The sequence below is a fragment of the Orcinus orca genome, chromosome 2 (assembly GCF_937001465.1).
Source record: "Orcinus orca chromosome 2, mOrcOrc1.1, whole genome shotgun sequence".
Classification (NCBI taxonomy): domain Eukaryota; kingdom Metazoa; phylum Chordata; class Mammalia; order Artiodactyla; family Delphinidae; genus Orcinus; species Orcinus orca.
In genome coordinates, this window is record NC_064560.1 from 122,863,422 (window position 1) to 122,885,777 (window position 22,356).

Below are 22,356 nucleotides of genomic sequence, written 5' to 3' on the forward strand. Positions count from 1 at the left end.
ACCAAGGATCTACTTTATGTCACAATAGATTAGTCGCCATTTTTTAGACATTTATGTAAATAGACTCATACAGCATGTACTCTTTTTTCCTACTTTTATTCAGCATTATTTTGATATTCATTTATGTTTCAGAATGTATCAATAGTCCTTTTCCTTTTATTGCTGAATAAGTAATCCATTATACAGATTACCAAGTTTACCCATTCATCCAGTGATGGACATTTGGGTTGTTTCCAATTTTGGCTGCTACAAATAAAGCTACTATGAACGTTCTCCTACAAGTCTTTGTACTTTCTCTCGGGTAAATTTCTAGGAGTGGAATGGTTGGATAGTATGGTAAGTATGTATTCAACTTCTTTTAAGAAACTGCCCACCTGTCTTACAAAGTGGTTGTACCATTTTATATTCCCACCAGCAATGTATGAGAGCTCACACACACTTACTATGTTTGGTCTTTTTATTTTAGCATTCCGGTAGGTGTGTAATGGTCTCGTTGTGGTTTTAATTGGCACTTCTCTAATAACAATTGATATTGAACATCTTTTCATGTGATTATTTACCATCTGCATATCTTTGAGGATGTGTCTGTTTAGGCCTCTCACTCACTTTTTTGGGTTGTATTATTGAGTTTTGAGAGTTTTAAAATTTATTCTGACTACAAGTTCCTCCTCAGATGTTTGTTTTATGAATATTTTCTCCTAGTCTGTGACCTGTGTTTTCATTTTTAAGTGTCTTTCAAAAAACAGTTTTAAATTTTGACAAAGTCCCAGTGTATCAAGTTGTTCTTCTGTGATTCATGCTTTTTATGTTCTAAAAGAACTTAGCCTGACCCAAAATTACAGGGATTTTTTCCCCTAATGTTTTCTTCTAGAAGTTGTATAGTTTAATTTGCTATTTAGAGGTATGCTACATTGTGGGTTAATTTTTTTTATATGGTGCAAGGTAAGGTTGCATTTTACTCATTTGCGTGTGGATATCCAGTTGTTTCAGCACCATTTCCTGAAAAGGCTATCTTTTCCCTCTGTTGACTTGCCTTGTCATTTTTTTTTTTTTGAGATTAAAAAAGCAGTTTTTCAAATTGAGATATAATTGACATATAATTTTAGTTTCAGGTATATAAAATAATGATTTGCTATTTCTATATATTACAAAACAATCACCACAATAAATCTGATTAACATCCTTCACCACACAGAGTTACACTTTTTTTTTTTCTTATTTTGAGAACTTTTAGGATCTCACCTTGTTTTAGTAGAAAAATCAATTGGCCACGTGTGTGAGAGTCTACTTCTGGGCTTTCTATTCTGTTCTGTTGATCTTTGCATCTTTCCTTTTTGCCTTTACTACACTACCTTTATTAGAGTTTCTTTATCGTAAATCTTGAAATTAGATAATGTGAGTCCTTCAGTTTTGTTATGTTTCAAAATGGTTTTGGCTGTTCTAGTTCCTTTGCTTTTCTGTATAAATTTTAGAATCAGCTTGTCTATTTCAACCCCCAGAAAAAGCACGTTGAGGTTTTGATTAGGATTTTGGAGTATAACTGCTTAGGATCAATTTGGGGAAATTAACATCTTAACAATATTGAGTCTTCTTTCCATGAATATGATATCTCTCTCCACTTCCTTAGGTCTTCTTTGAATTCTCTCCTCAGTGTTTGGCAGTTTTCAGCATACAGGCTTTATACATATGTTGTTAGTTTTATTGCTGAGTATTTCACATTTTGTGCTGCCATTGTGAATACTACTTTAAAATTTTTTCAGTTTCCAACAAGAGAAACAGTTCCTGAAGAGAGAAGCCCAGCTTTAGCTCCAGACTGCCATGGGGTAAAAGGGAAGCCAGGCATATAGAGCTGCTCCAGTGTTCTGGTTAAGTGGGACAGGAGCCTTGTGCCCTGCTGCTCTCTCCCTTCCGTGGCCTTGTCTCAAGGCTTGGTTCCTTCTCACCCCTCACAGGACCCCTTGATTGAAGTTGGTCCTTTCTTGAGTTGGTGTGGCAGTCAGTCCTAATCAGCCACTGTTTTTCCAGAGTGTTACAATAAATTCCTTTGCTAAAAAATTTAATAGCTTTTGATATTGTTTTTCTCCCTGAGGATGTAATGTATGATCTCATCATTATTATCTGATATCTAGGCAGGCATGTTCCATGGAGTCAGTAAAACTTAGGCCATTATCATCAGAGTTGTTACATCTGTAATATAACATGGCCAGCAGTGTTTTGGAGAATTCTACAGTGACAGTATCAATTAGGAAGATAATGTGAGAACTTAACTTTATAAGCCAGTGTCTTTTTATTTGGATTCTTTGATGTCTTCCCTCTCTCTCTCTTTCTTTTTTCTCTTTAGACTTTATTACAGCTACCACCTGCTATGCTAGAAGAAGGTGAAGAAGTTCAAAGTCAGGAAACAGAATTGGAAACAGAAGAAGAGGCCACGCCTGCTCAAGCTGACATTGTACCTAGTCTAACAGATGCCAGCTCCAGTCAAGAAACCTCAGCCTCTCAGACTGAGACCATCCCCAGTCACACAGGAGACAGTTCCAGTTCAGAGGCCATCCCTACTGAATCCGAGATCACTGCTACTGTGGCAGAACCTGTAGCTGTACCAGCGGAGAATAACACCCCTCAAGATGCCACATCCGCCCCCAGAGAAACCAAGTAGCCAAACTGTAGCCCTTCTTAGGGAGGACATTTCATTTATAAAGTCTAGGTAAAGTTACCTTTTGTATTTTACATATTCTTCTGCCAATTTAATGGTCCTTATTTTTGTTAGCTGATCTCAATGTTTGTCTTCTGGTATATATGAAAAAAGAATGTGTGTGAACAACTCCAACTTTATTTGTTCAGTCAGAAGAATAAATAACCATTCCTTTGATATTTTGATTATTAAATAACTATATCTATAATCATACCTACATTAGAAGAATTTTCTACAGAGTAATAGTTCACATTTTTAGTGAACTTCGCTAAAGAAAAGGACAAAATATACTGGAATTAACTACAAATGACTTCAAGCAAGTGTCCAAATTGGGGAGGAAATCATTTCTTCTACCATAATGTAAGATGCTCAAGTCATGTTTCTTTCTATCCCTCCTTTCTTTGCTGTCTTCCTTGATGGAAAGGCGTCAACACCATAGGATATAAGTTGCTCCGATCCATTAAAGAAGACATGCATTTCCTTCCCCCAAATCTCAGAATGTGTAAAATCACCTAGAATGTCTCTTTATTTTGGGGGCCACTCCAGGCCTAATGAATCAGAATCTCAGGGTTAGAGCCTAGGAACCTGCATTTTTATTTTTGCAGGTGCTACACAATTAATGTTTGAGTTGCTGGCCGAATGATATCAGATAAGGCTGGTGAGGCTGGGCCAAGATTTGTCATTCATCTAAGCAAGAAGGATCTGGCAGATCCATTTGGGCAGGAACAAAGGTCCAGGGTCCGGGCAGTGAAAATCAGTGAACTTAATTAATTCCTGTATTCAGGATGGATTTCTTCCAATGCAGAGCTTCTGAGTTTTCTGCCCTGTTTAGTTCTCTTGATAGATAACCAGCCATAAGGAGACCTTAAGGTAAAATGTGCTCCAGATTTGGGAAGGCATCTGTACTAGGACCTTGCTACTCAGGTGTGGTTTGCAAATCAGCAGCATCAGTGTTGCATTGAAATTTGCTAGAAATGCAAAAGTTTGGGCTGTACCCCAGATCTGTTAAATCTCAATCCGCATTACAGCAAAGTCCCCAGGTGATTCAAATGCACTTTGTAGTTTTAGGAGCGCTGTACTGAGATTACTGTGCCATCCTCACATCAGTGAGAGGTTGAATGGTGATCCTATGATGGTAGAGTTTACAGTGAGTATGACTGTTTTCTGACAATGGACCTCTGCTTATAAGGTCCCTGGGCATGGTGACCAGAGAAGAGATGAATGTATGTATGTGGGAAGGGTCAACTTGTCCACTAGTTCTCTTCCGCATTCCCACATCTGCTAGAGTTGCTAAGGGGAGCATTTCCCCAAATCTAGTGCATCTACCTTTAGGCTTGACCGTGTCCAACGAACTTTTTTTTTTTTTTTTTTTTTTTTTTGGGTAATTACAATGATTTTATTCTGCATTTATCTTTAGTTTATTTCAAGCAAAAAGGAGTGTTTTCAATATCAAGAGGCATGCATATATGTGTGTCTTCCATGATATTTCTTTTCAATAAGGTGCTTTCATTGCAAATTAAAAGAAATGGAGTTCAGCTCCTTGGTGACCCAGGAGAAAAAAAAAGTAAGAACTAGAATATTATTACTTATTAACAGCGAGGCTCTTGTCATGTATTATCTCAATTACTTTTTATATTAATGATACAGGTAGGTACTTATTGTTGCTTTCAAGTTATATGGGGAAACAGGCTCAGAGAGGGTCAGGTCCATGGTCATATAGTTCGTAGAGGACAAACACAGTATTTGAACCCAAGTCTATGCTCTGAATCCAGATGTACATGACATTGTAGGGAATACTCCCAAAGGGTAGGGTCTTTGCCTTTCAAACTAAAAAACTAGAATAATCACAATTATAACTGTAGGGAACTGTGTTTTAAATGAATAGGATCTATATTTCCTGGCAGATGATCTCAGAGTCACTTGGAGGCACTGAATAAAAGCAGAAATGAACCCAAATTCTAGGTGTTCTAGCTATTGGGACTCTGTTCTTTCTCCAGACACTGTGGTTGGCACCTTCACTGTGGATTTTTTTACAATACAGGACCAGGGAGGGTCAGACTGTGGCCTGCACTCCTGCAATACCCAGCCATCTGCCCTGCCGTCTGAGGTACTAGGGCAGTTGTCTTCTTCCTGGAGTCATTTCACTGCTCAGGCCTGAAGGTCGCTGCGGTGCCAGCCAAAGGCTTTGGAGCCCACGTTGGTGGGCGTGAAGCTGTTCTTAACCACACTGTCAGACCTGCTCAGCCAGCCCGCCATCTTATGGGTCACACAGGTCGCAGTGTTACAGGATCTCTTCTGGGCAGTGATGCATTTTGGAGGCTGGGAAGTCCAAGATTAAGGTACTGGCAGATTTGGTGTCTGGTGAGAGCCCACTTGCTGGTTCATACTTAGATGGCTGTCTTCTCGCATGGCAGAGGGCCAACGAACTTTTGAAGAATTAAGCAAGCACTGCACACTGCCAGTGACCAGACCAGTGCTTCTCATCTTGATATTTTGAAGCAATGATGAATTCATAAGGAAATTAAACCCAGAACGTCAAGTCAATGATGTTTTTGAGTGACTAATGTTTGCTTAAGTTTACCAGTCTATGGTGGGTAAAATTTAGACTCCTGTCTTACAGTGCTTCTTGCAGCATCAACAATTGTGTCGGGTGGGGAAGGGGACGATGAAAGTGATGGGATAACAAGGGGAGTGAAATGCCAAGGAAACGAATGTAGGAAGCCTAGGTCTGTTTGTTATCAGAGTTAGGATGGAGCCAAATGGTCTGTTACATAATTTCTCTGAGTATAAGAATTTGAAAGCAGGTGTCATGGGCATCTGTATGAGGACTTGCACTCAGAATTATGTTCATCTGTGAATATATAGTATCAGGCTAAGCAAGAGGGAAAGAAGCTTTACCATATTACTGTCTTTCCTGGAAAAGATTGATTTTTCCCTCTGCCCTTTGGAGGAAATGACTCTGAGACCTGCAACCAAAGTAAAGCAAAACTGTTGTGCTGCTTTCTCCTTAAATAAACCATTTTCCTAACACTGTATGTCACTCTGTCTAGCTGGGTGGCTGAACGTTTTTCTCTGCTGCTTGGTTTTCTATCACACTGAAAAGAAAATTTTAACTGGAAGATGAATAACTCCTTTGCCTCTGTCAAATTAAGAAAGGGATGATGAAAGTGGGACTTGCATTATTTTAAATTGTTTATTCACTGGAAAGGCCAGTGAACTGCAATTGACTATAGAATTGTGGAATTTTTAAAGGAACTTAAGAGATCTTTTCTAAACTTAAATAATGAGGAAACTGAATCAGATGGTCGTAACCAGGGTGGCAACTGTGGGAGACTGGGGTAGAATCCAATCTATAGTCCAGGGCAGTTTTGTGCCTTTTTTTTTTAATCAACCACACATGAGTAATTGCTTCATAAATTCAAAATTTTTCCATTTAATTTGGGATTACTACAGACACAGGTATTCTACCCAGGTGACCATTTCAGATTAGTGTTCCCATTGCTCTCCATCCTGTTTTTCATATCCGAATATGTCGTGATTTTGGAGTTTATTTTTAAAAGCAGACCAAAAAGTCACATGCCAAGAGAAAGAGCATGAAATGAAGCAATTCAAGTATTTAGCCTTTTTTTCACAAAATGCTGAGTTAAGAAAGTACATTACCAGCAGTTGGGAATAAATAGCTCTATTGATTTGGGCAAATGAATGAGAAGATCTAAATATTATCAGGTCTCTTGAAGTTAGTGCGATGATAAAAGTTGATATTTTGCTAGATACTGAGAGAAATGGTATACATGGGCCATTTGTGCTCCTATAAAAAATGAAGTTTTTATTATCAGGGGACAACATGATATTGTAAAACAGACTTTGGACTCATCCAGACCTGACTCAAATTGTACGTAATTTGCTCATCAGCATTTGGTTTGACCTTGACAGGTGTTATAACCTCTGTAAGTCACAGTTTTATCTACAAAATGGGGAAAAGATCTGTTTGTTTGTTAATGGGGTAATGTTTATGAAAACATCTGGCACCTGGTTGCTTGGTAAATACCAGTCCCACCCTCTGCATTTTCCCCCAAATCTTTGAGACAGTGTAGGATATTGCCAGCCAGTCCTCTGACTTGGGTGCGTAGCTATGCCCCTATCCAGGGAGTATGGAGGAGGATTAAGAAGGGAACACGTGGTGGCAGTTGACCTTTGAAGATCAAGGGTCAAATTTACTGATTGGAAACCTCGAAATCAGCCTATGGCAGCATTGAGGATGGTCTCTGCTGAAATTAAAATTTCTAGCAGAACAGCATACCCAGATGGAGATAGTAGGTACCATTGTGCTTGGATATATTGGTAACATCAATTCTGTATCCTGTACTCCCCCACCCCGAGATCATCTATATTGTTGCACTTACCTAGCTTGACTGTGCTTTTTCCTTTTTATCTTGTACTCACATGGTATTTTAGAGGTGTTTCTTCAATTAAAATAAGATAAAAAAGATTTTTTAAAGAACGCTGACCCTTTTGCATGCACCAGAAGAGCAGTTAAAAACAAGCAGTGCCTTGCTTCCTGTGAAAAATGCTTGGCAGTTAGCCTTTGTAATTATGAAGCAATCATGTTAATAGATGTTTAAGAATAATACAACTGGAGCTGAACAGAGCCAAGGATGGAAATGAGCACATGAGACCATTTTTTCTTTATCCATTGCTATTCTTCAGTGCCCGAGAAGGGGTTTTAATTCAGCGGTAACCAGAAGCTTTGGACAATTTTTTTCTTCATAGGGACAACCCTGAGCTCAGTCCCCTGGAGCATGACTCAGAATGCAGCACAGTTACTGCTGGCTGCCACCTTTATTGCCAGCTCTACCTTTTGGCTTACACTTACTTCATTAGCTACTTAAACTTCTGCACTTACATATAAAAGATGGCTAATCCCAGTATTTCTCAACATATGTTACAAAACCACCCGTCTTCAAAAATACTTTGAAAAACATGTTCCATGGTCAAATAAGTTTGAGGAACACAATTAATTATCATTCCCCATTTGCAGAATAACAATGCATTGTTAGCTAATTAAAGGTTCTTTCCTGCAGGAAAAAATCATGTTAACTTTGTTTAATCTAGCATTTGATTATCGCAAGCTTATTTGACCATAGAACTCTTTCTTTTTCTTTTTTTTTTTTTTTAAATAAGACATTCTAAAGAACTAGTTCCTCAGAACAGTTTGGGAGCCAGTATTTTTACATTAGCAAGTGAACTTTGATTCCCCCTTAGAAAATTAAGGGGATAAGAATATACCAGCCCCAATATGCTACTTTGTCATAAGGATTATTTTGAGCTGAAGGCAGTTGACAAACAGCAGATGCAGAAAGTATTCTCTGTCCTTGTGCTTCTGCCTAAAAGCAGGGCATAAATTTCCCTTTGTAAAGATGACATAAATTTCCATTTGTAAAGGTATCCCCTCTCTCCTGTACCAGGAAGAAGACAACAACCCTTATCACGGGACACAGAGATGATGCTGTGAAATGAGTCTGCATAAACAAACCTTACTAAAATGACCCTTATCTTCCATTAATTTCCCCGTGTATTTACTTGCCCACAATCTACCACCCCTAAAAGCCCAAACTCCCCCCCCTTATTTTTTTGTCTATTGACTTCTCCATAATTTATTGTCCTTTGTTAAAATGATATATAAACTTCAAAGCCTAACAGCTTTTGGGGGGAGTTTTTACTTCTCTGTGTAGCCCCCCTGGAAGTAAAGTTAAAAACATCAATTAAATTTGCATGCTGTTTCTCCTATTAATTTGTCTTTTGACAGTTTAATTCACAGGCCCCAGGTACAGACCTAAGAAGGTAAAGTCTTCCCTCCCCTACAAAAATAAGACTTTAATACATCGTTTTTCCATTAAGTAACCAGAGGCTAAAGTAGCACAGCTGAAGAAGAACGTAGAGGCGAAGTGATTTGGACAAAATGTCATATTATAGTGTAATTAACTGTTGAGTGTCACATGGTATTAATAGCAACATCCTGAAAATACAAATGAATAAAAGTTTGATCAATGTACCATGACATTCATTCGTGTGAGCCTTCTAAGAAAAGGTCACTGAGCATTCTCTGTTTACATTTTAATTTTAGAGTCCAGGATTTCACACTAACCTTTTCTCATTTCTTACTGTGCAGTAGAAGGACAGTCCGTATTTCCAGTGTGTCTTGTTTTCTCAGTTCTCTAAATGTTTGTTTTCTTTAAAAGTCTGTTTCAAAAGGGGAAAAGATTTAGCATGGTAAATAGGGGTGGACAAGAAATAATAGAAGAAAATTTAGGCAAATATGAAGAAATTTTCCTTAAAGAAGAGTGTAAGAGAAAGGACCCCAAAAGTTACCTTGCATAGGACATGTTGAATTGTCTCTTGGTTGATCTCCAGAGATAATCGTCCCCACCATCCTCTTTCTCTCTATCTTTGACTTACGTCGTACATTCACCCAACACTCTTCTTGCAGTAAATCTAAGTGCAAGAACCTCAATGGTAACTGCTGCTCCTTGGGAGATACCTTGTTTAATATAAATGGCTCTTTTGAGAAACTGATTTTATTGACCTTTTTAAAAAAGTCAAGAGTTCTTGATAGGAAGTGGTCGTATAAAATACCTTTTTCTACTCTCATTCATTGGTTCATTTTGAGGGGAGTTTTCTTCTGGTTTTTAGTTCAGTTATTTACAATAAATGTGGTTACTGTATTATGGTATTTTCATTACCCATTTTCTTCTAGTAGCACTTTCCAGTGCTGATTTCTTCTAATCCCAGACTTCCCCAAGAATAGTAGTGGAACAAGAATAGAGCTAGTTAATTTGCATTTTATTTTGCTGGTTGACTACTTTTCACAGAAGTGAATTGAATTAAAAATAGTAAAAAGTTGGGGCTTCCCTGGTGGCACAGTGGTTGGGAGTCCGCCTGCCGATGCACGGGACACGGGTTCGTGCCCCGGTCCGGGAGGATCCCACATGCTGCGGAGCGGCTGGGCCTGTGAGCCATGGCTGCTGAGCTTGCGAGTCCAGAGCCTGTGCTCTGCAATGGGAGAGGCCACTACAGTGAGAGGCCCGTGTACTGCAAAAAAAAAAAAAAAAAATAGTAAAGAGTTGGAAGGTGTCTTTGAAACTATCTAATTCTTGTGCATTCATAGACTGAGTACCTACTGTATGTCAGGCAACAATGCCATAGTTCATAGGTGAGAACACTGAGGCATTGGATGGTTTGCCTAGGACACTATGGTTAGTTGAACTGGGACCAGAACCACCATCTGACATTCAGGCAAATTCCTTACCTTGCTGTTCTTTAAACTTATTTGCTTGAAACAAATCCAAGTAGAAGGAGCAACACTTAATATTTCACAGATGAGCAAGGCAAGCCTACTAAAGAATTCCTCTCAGGTTTAGAATACCAGAGAGGAGACCAGGTTGCCAAAATCAGGATAGGAAATAAGAGGTCTATGAAAGAATATGCTTTAATGTTACAGTGCTTATACTTACAGGTGAAAGCCAAATTAATACTTGTTTTGGATTGAAAAAGGTATGAGAAACATATAATGGGGAGGGGCTATAGTAAGTAGTATTTAAGTGCCAAAATGTGAATTATCCTAACGCTGTTTTAGTTTTAGGCAAAGTCAGAACAGTTTAAATAACAACAGTTTTAAAAGAATGTAATATATGATAAGGGAAAAGTTAGAATTTACCAAGACCTGTACTTTAAATTGCCATTATAGGCAAACCTCAGAGATATTGTGGGTTCATTCCAGACCGCTGCAATAAATTGAATATCACAATAAAGAGAGTCACACTAATTTTTTAGTTTCCCAGTGCATATAGAAGTTATTTTTATACTATATTGTAGTCTATTAAGTATGCTAAATAGTATTATATCTAAAAAGGCATACATACCTTAATTTAAAAATACTTTATTGCAAAAAGAAAAATGCTAACCATCATCTGAGCCTTCAGCGAGTCATAATCTTCTTGCAGTAATAACATGCAGGATCCCAGATCACCATAATAAATATAACAATAATGAAAAAGTTTGAAATATTGTAAGAATTACCAAAATGTGACACAGAGACACAAAGTGAGTAAATGCCCATGGGGAAGTGTTGCTGATAGACTTACTTGACACAAGGTTGCTTCAAACCTTCAATTTGTTAAAAACATAGTATCTACAAAACAATAAAGTGAAGTGCAATAAAATGAGGAATGCCTGGTTCAGCCTTCCAGTTTAACTCTACCTGCCGCAAACCCAACGTTAGCACATTTGGGAGCTGAAAAGAACATCTGTGTGAGCTAAAGTTCCCAGGAGCAAACGTCTGTTTCTAAAACAACTCAAAGCAAGACGCTCTTATGCAATTACAGAAATCAGTTGCGGTTTTTTAGAGGTCGCCATTGCAACTCTTGGTCTAGTTGGGCTCATTAAATGAATGGGCTCATCTGAGCAAGTAGAGAATGTGTTTCCTCTGCAGAAATACAGTCGTAGCTTTGGTGAAAAGACTCATGAATGTCAACTGTCATTGACACTTGAGAAATTAAATTGGTCAAGTGGTTCTCTTAAATTGACATGGTACTATGAATATTGGGCATGGGTAGTTTGGCCTGCTTTTGAGCTACATAAAAATGGAATCGTACAAAATGTACTTTTTTTTGTCTGCCTTCTCACATAGATTGTAATAACATGAGGTAGGAATCAAGATTAACTGAGCACTATTTATTAGATCATTCTTTCTCTCAACACTATACTGTAATCTTTGTCATAAATCAAGTAATTGTATATGTGTGGGTCTGTTTCTGGAATTGTTCCATTGGTATAGTTTTCTTGTGCCAACATTTAACTGTCTTAATTACTGTAGCTTTACATTAAACCTTGACATCTGGTTGTGTATTCTCCCTTAGCTATATTCTTCAAGATATTGGCCACTCTTAATCTGTGTATACACTTTAGAATCATCCCATCAATTCTAAAAAAAAGTGAAAAAAAACTTGCTTGGATTTTTATTGGGATTGTATTGATTCTATAGGTCAATTTGGAGGAAAACTGATGTCTTTATCATTTAGGAATATGGTGTTTCTTTCCATTTACTTAAGCATTCTTTAATCTCAATAATGTTTTGTAGTTTTCTAGATAAAGGTTTTGGCCATCTTTTGTTAAATTTATTCATATTTGATTTTTTATGCTACTATAAATGGTACTTTTAAAACTACATTTTATTATGTTTTGTCATTATTTGTTACTGGTATATAGAGATACAGTATCTTTCTTGTATGTTGCCCTGGTATGTAGCGATCTTGTTGAATTCACTTATTATAGTATGACAGTAGATTATTTTGGGTTATCTGCATACATAATTATGTCATCTGTGAATAATGGTAGTTTTATTTCTTCTTCTTTGATCATTATACTTCTTATTTCCTTTTTAATCTCTGTGCCTTTTACTTCCCTTTTCTGCTTATTGGCTTATTGAAGACCTCCAGTACAGTGTTGAATGGAGGCAATCAAAATGAGTATCTTTGTTTCCCCCCAATCTTAGGGACAAAGCTTTTGATATTTCACCTATTGCTATAGGTCTTTGTGACACCCTGTATCAGATTTTAAGAGTTTCTGTCTATGCCTAATTTGCCAAGTGTTGTTGTTGTCATTGTTTTTAACAGGAATGGATGTTGAAATCTCACAAATACTTTTTCAGTGTATCCTCAACATGATTATATGCTTTTTCTCCCTTATTCTGTTAATGTGGTGAATTGCCTTGGTTTATTTTTCAACCTTTTTTTTCTTTTTTAATTTAGTTTTGGCTGTGTTGGGTCTTCGTTGCTGTGTGCGGGCTTTCTCTAATTGTGGCAAGCGGGGGCTGCTCTTCGTTGTGGTGCGTGGGCTTCTCATTGCGATCGCTTCTCTTGTTGCGGAGCACGGGCTCTAGGCGCGCAGGCTTCAGTAGATGTGGCACACAGGCTCAGCAGTTGTGACTCGCGGGCTCTAGAGAGCAGGCTCAGTAGTTGTGGCACACGTGGTTAGTTGCTCTGCAGCATGTGGGATCTTCCCAGACCAGGGCTCGAACCTGTGTCCCCTGCATTGGCAGGCAAATTCTAACCACCAGGGAAGTCCCTGGGTTTATTTTTCTATTGATTTTTTTTTCTTCTCGTCATGGGCCAAAATTGCTACTCTTTACATGCCGAATAAATTTTTAGTTGAATACTGGAAATTACAAATGCTATGTTGTTGAATGTTTGGATTTTGTTGTCTTCCTTTAAAGACTGTTGAAGTCTGTTTTAGCAGGCAGTGACTTGTGGGTATTAGTTGACCTTTTTGATGTTTGTTTTTAAGCTTTGTTACACAGGTATAGAGTACTTTACTCTAGGACTAGTTTAGCTCTTTCACTAAATTGTGACCTTTCTGTGGTCACTGCCCAAGGTGTTCAATGAGATGTCTCTACTCGAGCTGGTAGAAATTTAAACCTTAATTTTCATCAAGGTGAGCTCTGGGAAATGTTTAGCTTATAGCTCCCAGGCAGTTGTTATTCAATTGACTTCATGGAGTTTCACACTGTGCATGTATAGATCAGTATTCAGCCAAAGACTTGAGGGGACCCCTCTTCAGACTTCTGGAGTTCTTCCTATGCATAACTCTCTCCTTTCATAGACTCTGCCCCCAAATTCCACCCAGCTCAGCCTCCTCACGTTTTAGTTCCTAAAGTCGGTGAGACTGCTGGGCTTCTACTTAGGTTCTCCTTCCCTGTGCTGCCGTTTGGAAATTACCTCTCGGCAAAAAGCCAGCGCAATCACAGGGCTCACCTTGTTTTGTTGTGTTTCCTTTCTTTCAGGGATCAAAGACCTTTGCTGCCTGTTGTTCAACGTCTGAAAATAGTTGCTTCGTATATTTTGTCCAGTTTTCTAGTTGATTTTAGTGGGATGATGAGTTACTACTTCATGAGCAGAAGCAGAGGTTCTCACATTGATTGGTTTTTCAAATATTAAAGTGACCTCACATTCCTAATAATTTTAAAATAATTGCTGTATTAAGTTACTAATATTTTTATTAGGATTCTTGCATCTGTGAGAATTATAGAGATTGGTCTATAATTATTAAGATGATGATGATATTACTTTTATCAGATTGGGTATCAAGATTATGCTGACCTCATAAATTGAGTTGTAAGTATTCTCTTTCTTCTTTTAGTGGAAGAGATTTTGTAAAAGTGGTATTATTTCTTTTTTTAGCATTTGGAACAATTTACCAGTGAAGTCATCTAAGCCTGGAGATTTCTTTGTGATGTTTTAAATTTCAGATTTAATTTATTAAATGGTATAAGACTATTCTGTTTCTTGTTGTGTTGGTTTTGGTAAGTTGTGTTTTTATAGGAATTTGTCCATTTAAGCTGAATTTTAAAATTTATATGGGCAAAAGTAACGTATAATAACTTTTCAGCACAACTTTAGCTATATCACGCACATCCCATATCATGTTTTCATTAACATCCAGTTCAAGATGTTTCCTAATTTCCATTGGGACTTTTTTAAACACATTTTTTCATTTTCTTTGAAAATGTTTTGGAACTTAATAGAGGTGGTGGTTACACAAACTTGTGAATGCACTAAATACCACTTAATTGTTCTCTTTAAAATGGTTAACTTTATGTTATGTGAATTTCACCTCAATTTAAAAAAAAAACACAAGAATGCCTTTTAAGAAGTGGGTTTCTTAATTTCCAAGCATTTGGGCATCTTTCTTATCTTTTTGTTATTAACTTCTAGCTTTGTTCCACCATGGTCAGAGAACGTACTCTGTATGATGAAAATCCCTTGAACTTTGTCAGGACTTTTATGGTACATGTTTCACATGCACTTGAAAAGATTGTGTATTCTGTAGAAGTTAGGTACCATCATATGTATATACACACACATATAAATTAGTGTTATAAATTGTTAATTATTTTGTTCAAATCCCTTATATTCTCACTTTTTGTCTGCTTGTTCTATCAGTTACTGAGAGAGGTGTGTTTTTAAAAAAATCTGAGTGTGTTATAGGCTTATTTCTTCTTTTAGTTCTATCAAGTTTTGCTTGGTGTATTTTGAGACCATGTTATTAAAAGCATACAAACATAGAATTATTATACCTTCTTGATGGATGGATTTTTTCAGTTATTTAGAAATGTGTCTCTTTAAGTCTAGATATGCTTCTGGCCTTGAAGCACTACCTTGTCTAACATTAATATAGCTATACCAGCTTTCATTTGGTTGCTTTCTGTATGGCATATTTTTTCCATTCTCCTACTTGAACTTTCTAGGTCCTTATATTTAGGGTTTTCCTGTTGTAAGGAACATATCCTTAGGTTTAGGATTTGATTTTACCTATTTATAAGTAATACGTTGAAGACACAAGACTTCTGGGTGAGAAGCAAAAGACTGCATCACTCACAGAACAGCAAGCAGCATGGGCATCAGCATGTTTGTTTGCATCAGTTCCTCTTGCTTCCCGAGTCCCACAGAGGTGACCTGGAGGGCCCTAACGTGTCCCTGCATAGTCATGGGTTGTGTTATAGGAGAGGAACACTGGGGAATCCCCCACTTTTACAGTAAGCAGCAAGCAAACCTGTTTGTTGTCCTCACCCCTCAAGGTTTCTTGCTGCAAACTCAGCCCTCTTGGGAAATGACCTGAGTGAAGAGCAGCCTTGTATTCTTGACACACCCACCAAGAGCGTGTTGGGATACTCTGTGAGCTTATTTATTTCTCCTTGTAATTCTGTCAATTTTTGTATGATGTATTTTGAGACTATTTTATTAAAAGTATACATATTTAGAATCATTATACCTTCCTGATCAGCAGACTTCTTTATCATGAAAAAAATGTCCCTCTTTAACTCTAGTAATGCTCCTTGCCTTAAAGTCTACCTTCCCTTATATTAGTTTTAACTACACCAGTTTTCCTTGGGTTAGATTTTTCATGCTGTATCTTTTTCCATCCTTACTCAGTCTTTCTGTGTCCTTATATTTAATTTTTTTCTTTTGTAAGCAACATGTATAATTAATATAACCTTTGTCTTTAGAGTAGATCATTTTAATTTTATATAATTTAAAAATTTTTATTTTATAATTATATAAAATTATATTTTTATTTTATATAATTATAAAATTATATAAATTATATTTGGGTTTATTTTAACCATTTTCCTCTCCTGTGTTTTATGTTCACTTTTCTCATCTTTCTTGCCTTTCTTTGGATATATAAAGTATTCGTTATTATTTTATTTTTCCCATTCTTTTAGTTTGTAAATAACACCTTTTTTTGGGGGGGGGGGCACACTGCTCAGCTTGTGGGATTTTAGTTCCCCAACCAGGGATTGAACCCGGGTCCTTGGCAGTGAAATCACCAAGTCCTAACCACTGGACCCCCAGGGAATTCCCAATAATACATTCTTTTACCTGTTATCTTCAAAAGTACAGCAGGCATTCTTGACTTATTACAGTCTACTAAGAATTAATACCTGTTCCACCTCTCACATGATACTAAGACTTTGTAATACTGATTTTATTCAACCCCTCCTACTTTGTGTTATTATTCTTATACATTTTATTTCTACATAAATTTTTGTAGAAATTTTTCTACACTCCAATAAAAACATTATTATTGTTTTGCAAGTTAATATTTATTTTGATTAACCCATACATTTACCCTTTCCATTGCTCTTCTTTCCTTCATATATCTTTATTTTTCATCTGGAAAATTTTCTTTCCTTATGAAGAGTTAAATCTGTTTAATATTTCCTTCAGTGTAAGTGTGCTACTGACAAATTTCTCTCAGTTTTTGTTTATCTATTTCACCTTTGTTTTTTGTTTTTTTTGCGGTACGTGGGCCTCTCACTGTTGTGGCCTCTCCCGCTGCGGAGCACAGGCTCCGGACGCGTAGGCCCAGCGTCCATGGCTCACGGGCCCAGCTGCGCCGCGGCATGTGGGATCCTCCTGGACCAGGGCACGAACCCGTGTCCCCTGCATCGGCAGGTGGACTCTTAACCACTGCGCCACCAGGGAATCCCTCACCTTTGTTTTTGAAGGATATTTTCCCATGTATCTAAACTGTCAATTATTTTCTTTGAGCACATAAAAAATGTCATTTTATTTTCTTCTACTTCCATCTCTCTTTGGAAAAGTCAGGTGTCAGTCTTTTGTTGCTTCTTTCAAAATGATATCTCTTTTCTCTAGCTGTTTTTTACAATTTCTAGCTTTGTTGTTGATTTTTAGCAGTTTGCCTTGCATGTGCCAGCGTGTGCGGTCTGGTTGTTTTCTACTCATCTACCTTCCACTCCACTAATCTTATCTTCTGCTCTGCTCTATTTGCTGTTAAAGCTACCTATTGAGTGCTACTATTAGTTTTTGCATTTTCCACCTCCACAATTTTCATTTTATTCTCTTTTAACAAATTCCATTTCTCCATCTTGTAATCTATTTTCTTGAACATATTAATCACAGTTGTTTCAGTGTGTCTGATAACTCCAGTATCTGGATTACCTGTCTATGTTTCTGTTGCCTGTTTTTCTCTCAGTCCTGTTTCTTGCTATGCCTGGCAGTACTTTAATGAATGTCTGACATTGTATGTGAAACATTGCACGGGCTCTGGATGATGTTTTCTCCCTCCAGAGAGGATTTACCCTCTCCTCTCACAGGCAGCCTGGAGGCAGATCACCTCAATCCAGTTGGGGCCACACCTCTCCCAGGCTGGTGTGCGGTCTTTGGGAAGGTCAGTCGAGTTCTGGCTCGCTCTTATTCCTAGGGTGTAACCATCTAGACATCCCAGCTGAGGGCCTGAGATATTTGGGGGGGATCAGTCCTTTTGGGTAGGTTCCAAATTCAGTTTTTGTCTCCATAGCATTATGAAATTGCTAAATATTCTGCTTTGCTTTTTCAGCCACTTTCTGTTTGGCTCTAAGCCTCTTGCCTGCACAACTTAATCAGTAAATAACTTGAAGAAAACTTATGCTGATGTTGGGATCACATTTTTGCACCCCTCTTCTCTAGGATCTTGATTCTACATGTCCTAATTGCCGTGGCAGCTTCAAACTTCAATTTTTATCTTCCCAGCCCCGTCAAATTACTGCTAACTTCTCAGCCATTTGCCCTGCACCAAGAATTGCCAAATGCCCTGTCTTATTCCATGTGGGTAACAAAAATACCATAAACTGGGTGGCTTAAGCAGCAAACATTTATTTCTCAGAGTTCTTTAGGAAGCCTAAGATCAAGGTGCTGGCAGATTTAGGTCAGGTGAGAGCCAACTCCCTGGTTCATAAAGGACCACCTTTTCTCTGTGACCACACACGTTGGAAAGAGGGCAAGAATGTTCTCTGGGGTCCCCTTTGTAAGGACACTAATCCCATCCACGAAGGATCCACCCTCATAATTTAATTATTTCCTAAAGGCCACACCTCCAAATATCGTCACATTGTGAGTTAGGATTTCAACGTAAGAATTTTGCGAGTATACCCATTCAGTCCATTGCATGCCCCTAGGGGTAAAGCAGTGTGAAAAAACTTGGGATCACCTCAATAAGTCGCCTCCCCTCAAGTCCTGACTATCTCGGCAGGTTTCCAGTGCCTTCGGACAGATTTTTTTCTCAATTTCTATCCAGCTTTTTCAGTTGTTCTTGGTGAGGATCGGTCAGGCCATTCCATCACAGCTGGACTGGACCACATTTGAAAAACACTGATTTAATGCCTTTCTGTACCTATTTGGTACTGTCTCATTTCCCTTACTGAACTCTAAGTCTCTAGGGAATTACCATTAATCCTCAGGTTGATCACACTCTGCCTCATTCCTGATACCACTGACTCTTCTTTTCGTCAAGGAATGTTTAGACTCCACCTGCAGGTATAGCCTTATCCTTGACCTTTGACCAATCCTGGGACTCATTAGAAGAAGGTGAAAGAAAGACAGGTAAGGCTAGCCCTGTGACCCACAGCTTCAGGTCACCCCTGCTACCAGATGGGCTCAGAGCATATTCACTAGACACGGGCAGTTCCAGGTTTTGGTGGGCCCAAAGTGTATACAAATTTAAGAGCCATATTTAAGAAAAAGGATGCAAAATTATGAACACAAAATTAGGTATAAGGCTTTGGAAGGGGCCATGCAAGAGAGGAGTCTTGAGACTTAACCTTCATTAGCTTCATACTAACTCTCTCTGGTGTTGGTTTAAATTTGGGGTCCTAGCTTTCTTTCTCCACCATATTTAAACCCCTATCTTAAGGAGCAACTACTCTAGAATTGTTTCTTTCACACAAGGTTTGGGGTTCTGACATGGAGTTGGGTTCTATTTCTTTACCTGGCCTATTTCCCTGAAAGTGGCTGGCAGGAAGGAGTGTCCTAAGGTCCTCCAGAAATAAGAACCATGGAGCCAGGAAAAGGAGGCTCAGAATCAATGAGAGACACTGAAGATAGACTTTCAGACAAAATATTAAAGATGTTTACTGAGTATTTACTATATGCTAAATACTGTGCTTTTAAATGCCTTCTCTCATTTAATTTTCTCAATAACCCTGAGGCTTTGGTATTACTTTGAAATCTCCACGGTACAGATGAGAAAACTTCTCTAAGCCTTATTTGTCCAAAGTAACAAAATTTATAAGTGAGAGAACTGGGATTTGAGCTTCGAGTCCAAAGTCCATCATTCTCTAAACTGTTTTCAGAATATAACCACAGAGGCCTTGCTCAGAGCGGGGTTGTATTGTCTGTGACGATACTGGAAACGTTGCTTTATGATGTGGAGTTCAGGACACGTTGGAAATCTACTTTTCTCTCTGTTTGCTGGAGATGATAATGTTTTGCTTATAACAGCCATAGAGTTTGCTTCAGGCAGGTCCTCTTTGGTTCAGTCACCATGGATATGAATTTATTTACATCATTTGTATTTAAGCATTTTTTAGTTATTTGTGAATCGAGTGTCAGAGAACTCTCCATTGCCATTTATTCCTAACTTGTACCATAGTGCGCTTAATTTAAAATATCATAGAGGGATACAGACTCATGATCATTTCATTATTAATTACCAGAAGAGTCAGTATTCCTCTAGCACCAGAAGAGAAACCCAACAAACACTATTTCATCTTAGCAGGATCTGGAGTCGTACTGCTGCCTTTTGTCAGCTCTGCTTATGTAACTGGGAAGAAGAGCACTTATCACTGTTCAACAGACTTTTTCTCAGACAGGGCCTGGGTGTGCAGCACCCTGCCAAGTTCCCCATTAGTTATGGAGAAAAGCCATTCGTATTCTGAAATTGCAAATCAGCGAGGCAATCACCACACAGAAATAGCCCCCATGAAAATACAGCAGTGCTATATTTGAATCCTTAGTCATGTATATTTATAGACCTGAGTTGAGTTCTATTTGGAAATTTTCACATTATACAGTAACATTGTGATTACCCACATGCTCAGAGGGTGAAGGGGGATGGGATGTTTGATCCACTTAAATTTTCTGAGTAATGGGGAGTTAGTCACAAAGAACTTTTCTGTCTATCTTTTGCTGAATGCCTTTCAAAAATTGCTTTGGTAGGCTCATAAGGAGATCAGAAAGCCACCTATGAGGTACTGGGGGTGGGAGGAGTAGGGAAGTGTGTCCTCACCAGATTTGTCACTGACATATAGAAATCCACCATTAGAGATTCAGTTTTGTGGCTTAGGATCTGTTCCCACAGTGAGACGAAAAGTACTTGGGTTGGCCAACGCATTGCACATGTTAGTGTTTATTAGCACATTTCCTGAGAGAAGATTTGAAAAGATGTAGGGTACCTGAGGGCCTGTGGTACCTGGAGTAAGCAGTTCACCTGTTTCCAAATGCTGCCCAGGGCCAGGCCTGTGGGTGACCGTCTGCCCTCCTTCAGGGAATACTCATCCCTGATCTGTGTGACTCAGATTCTGTGGGCTCCTCAGACCTGCTCCTGTGACATTCACTGTCTTCCTGTGTCCTAGGCACTCATGCTGGTGAGGGAAGGCCCCACTGAGCAAATGCTGGAAGAGGGTGAGGCAGAGAGAATAGCAGTGGAAGGCCCTGACCCAGGACATGGCCCAGGTGTTTAAGACGGGGGGGGGGGGGGGTGCCAGGCAGACCTAAATTAGAAATCCCTGAAGGAGCTCCGCCGCTCGCTCACTGGGTGACCCTGACCCACATTGCTTTAGTTTCCTCATCTGCATAATTGAGGTAATAAGACTTTCCTTGAAGAGTTGTTATAAGGATTAAGTATGTGGAGATACAGGATTGACTAGTGTAATGCCAGACCCAGAGTGGGAACGCAGTAAATCATAGCTGTCATTACCGTTATTATCATCTACCTGAATGGTGGTGTTACCACATGATGTTATAGTTCCTTGCTTATGAATCTTCTTCTCTCCCACATTAGATTGGATTCCAGAGGGGCAGGTTTCAAGCAGGTTAGAAGCCACCTGATATAAAGAAGGAATATGTGACTTGGTTTGCTAGACAGAAATTTTTCAGGAATCATTTATTTGGCTAAAAATGTTTAGGGCATCCTTACTGTGTCGCAGCATCCTTCTGTCAGACCAGTAGTATAATAAGTATGTACATCCGAACCTGCTGAGCATGGTTTTAAATAGTTGAAAAGATCTGGACAAGAAGGTTCCTTCTTATTCCTGGCAGTGTCCAAATCCTCCGCTCCTGTCATACGCTGGTTTAGCAGAACAACGTCAGGGAACAACACATGCGATGGGGCTGCTGTCGTCTGCCTCTGACATGGAGCAGGCATGATCTGGGGAAAAGACCTGAGATGATGACAGTGATGGTGATGATAATGGTGTTTACTGAGTATTTATACATCAGATGCTGTGGTATGTGTTTTACACAGATGGTTACATTTGATTCTCACAACAACCCCAGGGCAATAGATTTCCTGTTTTATAGATGAGGTCATCGAAGCTTAAAGTAATTAAGAAACCCATTCAAGGTTGACACAGCCAGTAAGTGGTAGAGCCAGGATTTGAACCAGGATATTTGAGTACGGGCCTTATAACTGTGACTGGTTCGTGCGTGGAGGTGCTACCCAGAAGGGCAGACCCACGTTTTGGGAAAGGGGAGGGGTGGCTGGTGTGTAGAGTTCTGTGCCACCAGGAAGCAAGGTGGAGGCTCTGGGGGAGTGGAGAGGGGCCTGCTGACAGGCAGCAGGCACGGAGTCCATTTTCATCTGTTCCTGAAATACGTGTAGTGGGTGAGCAGCTCACTCTGGCCTCTCAAATTAGCAAAAGCACCACTTGGCTTTCTGAAATGTATTTCTAGTGGCGGTGGTGCCCTGACAGAGCCTCATGTGTTGCTGCTGGGCAAGCTCTACCTATCCTTTGGCACCATGGACGGCAGCATCACTGATGGACAAAAGGTATTCAAGGAGCATTCATTCCCCAATGCCACGCTGCTCTTAAGATGTGAATGCTTTTATTAGTAAGACACATAATGGGTTCACTCACATCCGTTCTGAAGGTGAAAAACCAGCTCCTCCTCAATCATTTTTCTTTTTTCAGAAATGACTAGAGACTTGGCTTCAAAAAAGGATGAACAACGGCCCAGCGCTGACTCACCGCTCAGCTGCAAGTGCCTGGCCGAGAGGGAGGCCGCAGGCGTCCGCACAGGAGCGCATCCCACTAAGGTGGCGTGTGCTGG

The 22,356-nt window shown here is 39.0% G+C and overlaps 1 protein-coding gene across 6 annotated transcripts in view; it reads left to right on the forward strand.

The window, feature by feature from the left end:
• AQR (aquarius intron-binding spliceosomal factor) overlaps nt 1-22,356 on the forward strand; it is a 123,187-nt gene extending 100,831 nt beyond the window's left edge. For 3 of the 6 annotated variants that reach the window (XR_007475324.1, XR_007475326.1, XR_007475325.1), the window contains 2 exons: nt 2,342-4,034; nt 5,109-11,915. Coding sequence is in view for 3 of the 6 variants with exons in the window: in XM_049705477.1 (XP_049561434.1) it covers nt 2,342-2,656 (315 nt within the window). In the remaining 3 variants the exon portion in view is untranslated. Of the gene's footprint in view, nt 1-2,341; nt 4,035-5,108; nt 14,023-22,217 lie in introns of those variants that run through there. The other 3 variants (XM_049705477.1, XM_049705476.1, XM_049705478.1) reach the window with 3 other exon arrangements.